This window comes from Ischnura elegans, assembly GCF_921293095.1.
Source record: "Ischnura elegans chromosome 13 unlocalized genomic scaffold, ioIscEleg1.1 SUPER_13_unloc_1, whole genome shotgun sequence".
NCBI lineage: Eukaryota > Metazoa > Arthropoda > Insecta > Odonata > Coenagrionidae > Ischnura > Ischnura elegans.
Genome location: NW_025791657.1, coordinates 5232539 through 5233819, shown reverse-complemented (window position 1 = coordinate 5233819; position 1281 = coordinate 5232539). Strand labels below are relative to the sequence as shown.

Below are 1281 nucleotides of genomic sequence, written 5' to 3'. Positions count from 1 at the left end.
ATACAATGCCGCACGTATTACAAGGCGGTGGCCTAAGGTAATTATTTATGATTTGTTAAACATAGCCGCTATCAATGCTCTGAACGTGTTCTAGGCTAATACAAAATCTACTCAAGTAAGGGGCGAATTTTTACAAAATATTGCATTGTGCTTTCACCAACGTCCCAATTCAAGAATCACTGGATATCATAAAAAAAACTCACAACCTCCGGAATCACTGAGGATTAGTCCCAACTGATAGAACACTTCCTACGAAACTCATACTTCCTTTGGAATGGAAGTTTCTTTGAACAATGCGAAGGAGCGGCAATGGGGTCCCCCCTATCCACGGTGATAGCAGACATCTACATTTTCGATTCGAACAAATGGCGATCGGATCCTACGACAAGAAACCCAAATTATGGCTAAGATACGTGGACGATACATTCGTAATTTGGCCGCTTGATGTCGAAGAACTGCAGCTTCCTGAAGCACATCAACTCCCAGCATCCAACAATACAGTTCACAATGGAGATGGAAAAAGATCGGAGAATCCCATTTTTGGATGTGATTGTGAACAGGAGGATCGACGGGAGTCTCGGCCACGAAATATACAGAAAGCCCACCCACACTGACCGCTATCTGATCGCTCACTCACGCCATCATCCATCCCAGAAGGCTTCACTGGTGGCAACACTATTGCACCGCGCTTACAAACTCTTGGATGCAGAATCACTGGCAAAAGAAAAGGAGCACCTGATAACGACCCTCAAGAGGAATGGATACAACAGAAAAATGATCCTGAAAAGGACTGCGCAAGTAGAGAAACGCCACAGGACACGAGGCAAGGAGAAGCAGCCAAGTGAGAAGCCAGAAACATACGCTCACATCCCGTACGTCGCCGCCACAAGTGAAAAGATCTCAAGAATCCTAAAGAAGAACATCGTCACGAGATTCAAATGCGTGACTAAAATAAACCAGATTATTCCAAAACCGAAACACAAGATTCCAAATAATCTCAACGAAGGGGTATACCGCATACCATGCTCATGCGGTAAATCATACATCGGTGAAACATGCAGATCCATAAAGATCCGCCTGCAGGAGCACAAGGGGGCCACACAGAACAAGAAATTCGACCTCTCAGCAGTTGCCGAGCATGAATGGAGTGAGCCTGGGCATAATATAATATTTGACGAAGCGAAAATCATCGCAAAAGAAAAGAGGTATTACCCCAGGCGGATAAGGGAGCCAATAGAGATCATCAAAACGCCCAAAAAAATCAATAGAGAAGACGGATAA

At 44.6% G+C, this 1281-nt stretch overlaps 1 protein-coding gene across 1 annotated transcript; it reads left to right on the top strand.

Moving 5' to 3' along the window:
* Nucleotides 1-444: 444 nt before the first annotated feature.
* LOC124172509 lies at nucleotides 445-1281 on the top strand. The gene has a single exon (XM_046551949.1). The coding sequence runs from the start codon at nucleotides 445-447 to the stop codon at nucleotides 1279-1281; it is 837 nt and encodes a 278-aa protein (XP_046407905.1).

Excerpts from the sequence above, each read along its gene's own strand:
- LOC124172509 (XM_046551949.1), top strand. The coding sequence starts at position 445 with ATGTCGAAGAACTGCAGCTTCCTGAAGCACATCAACTCCCAGCATCCA.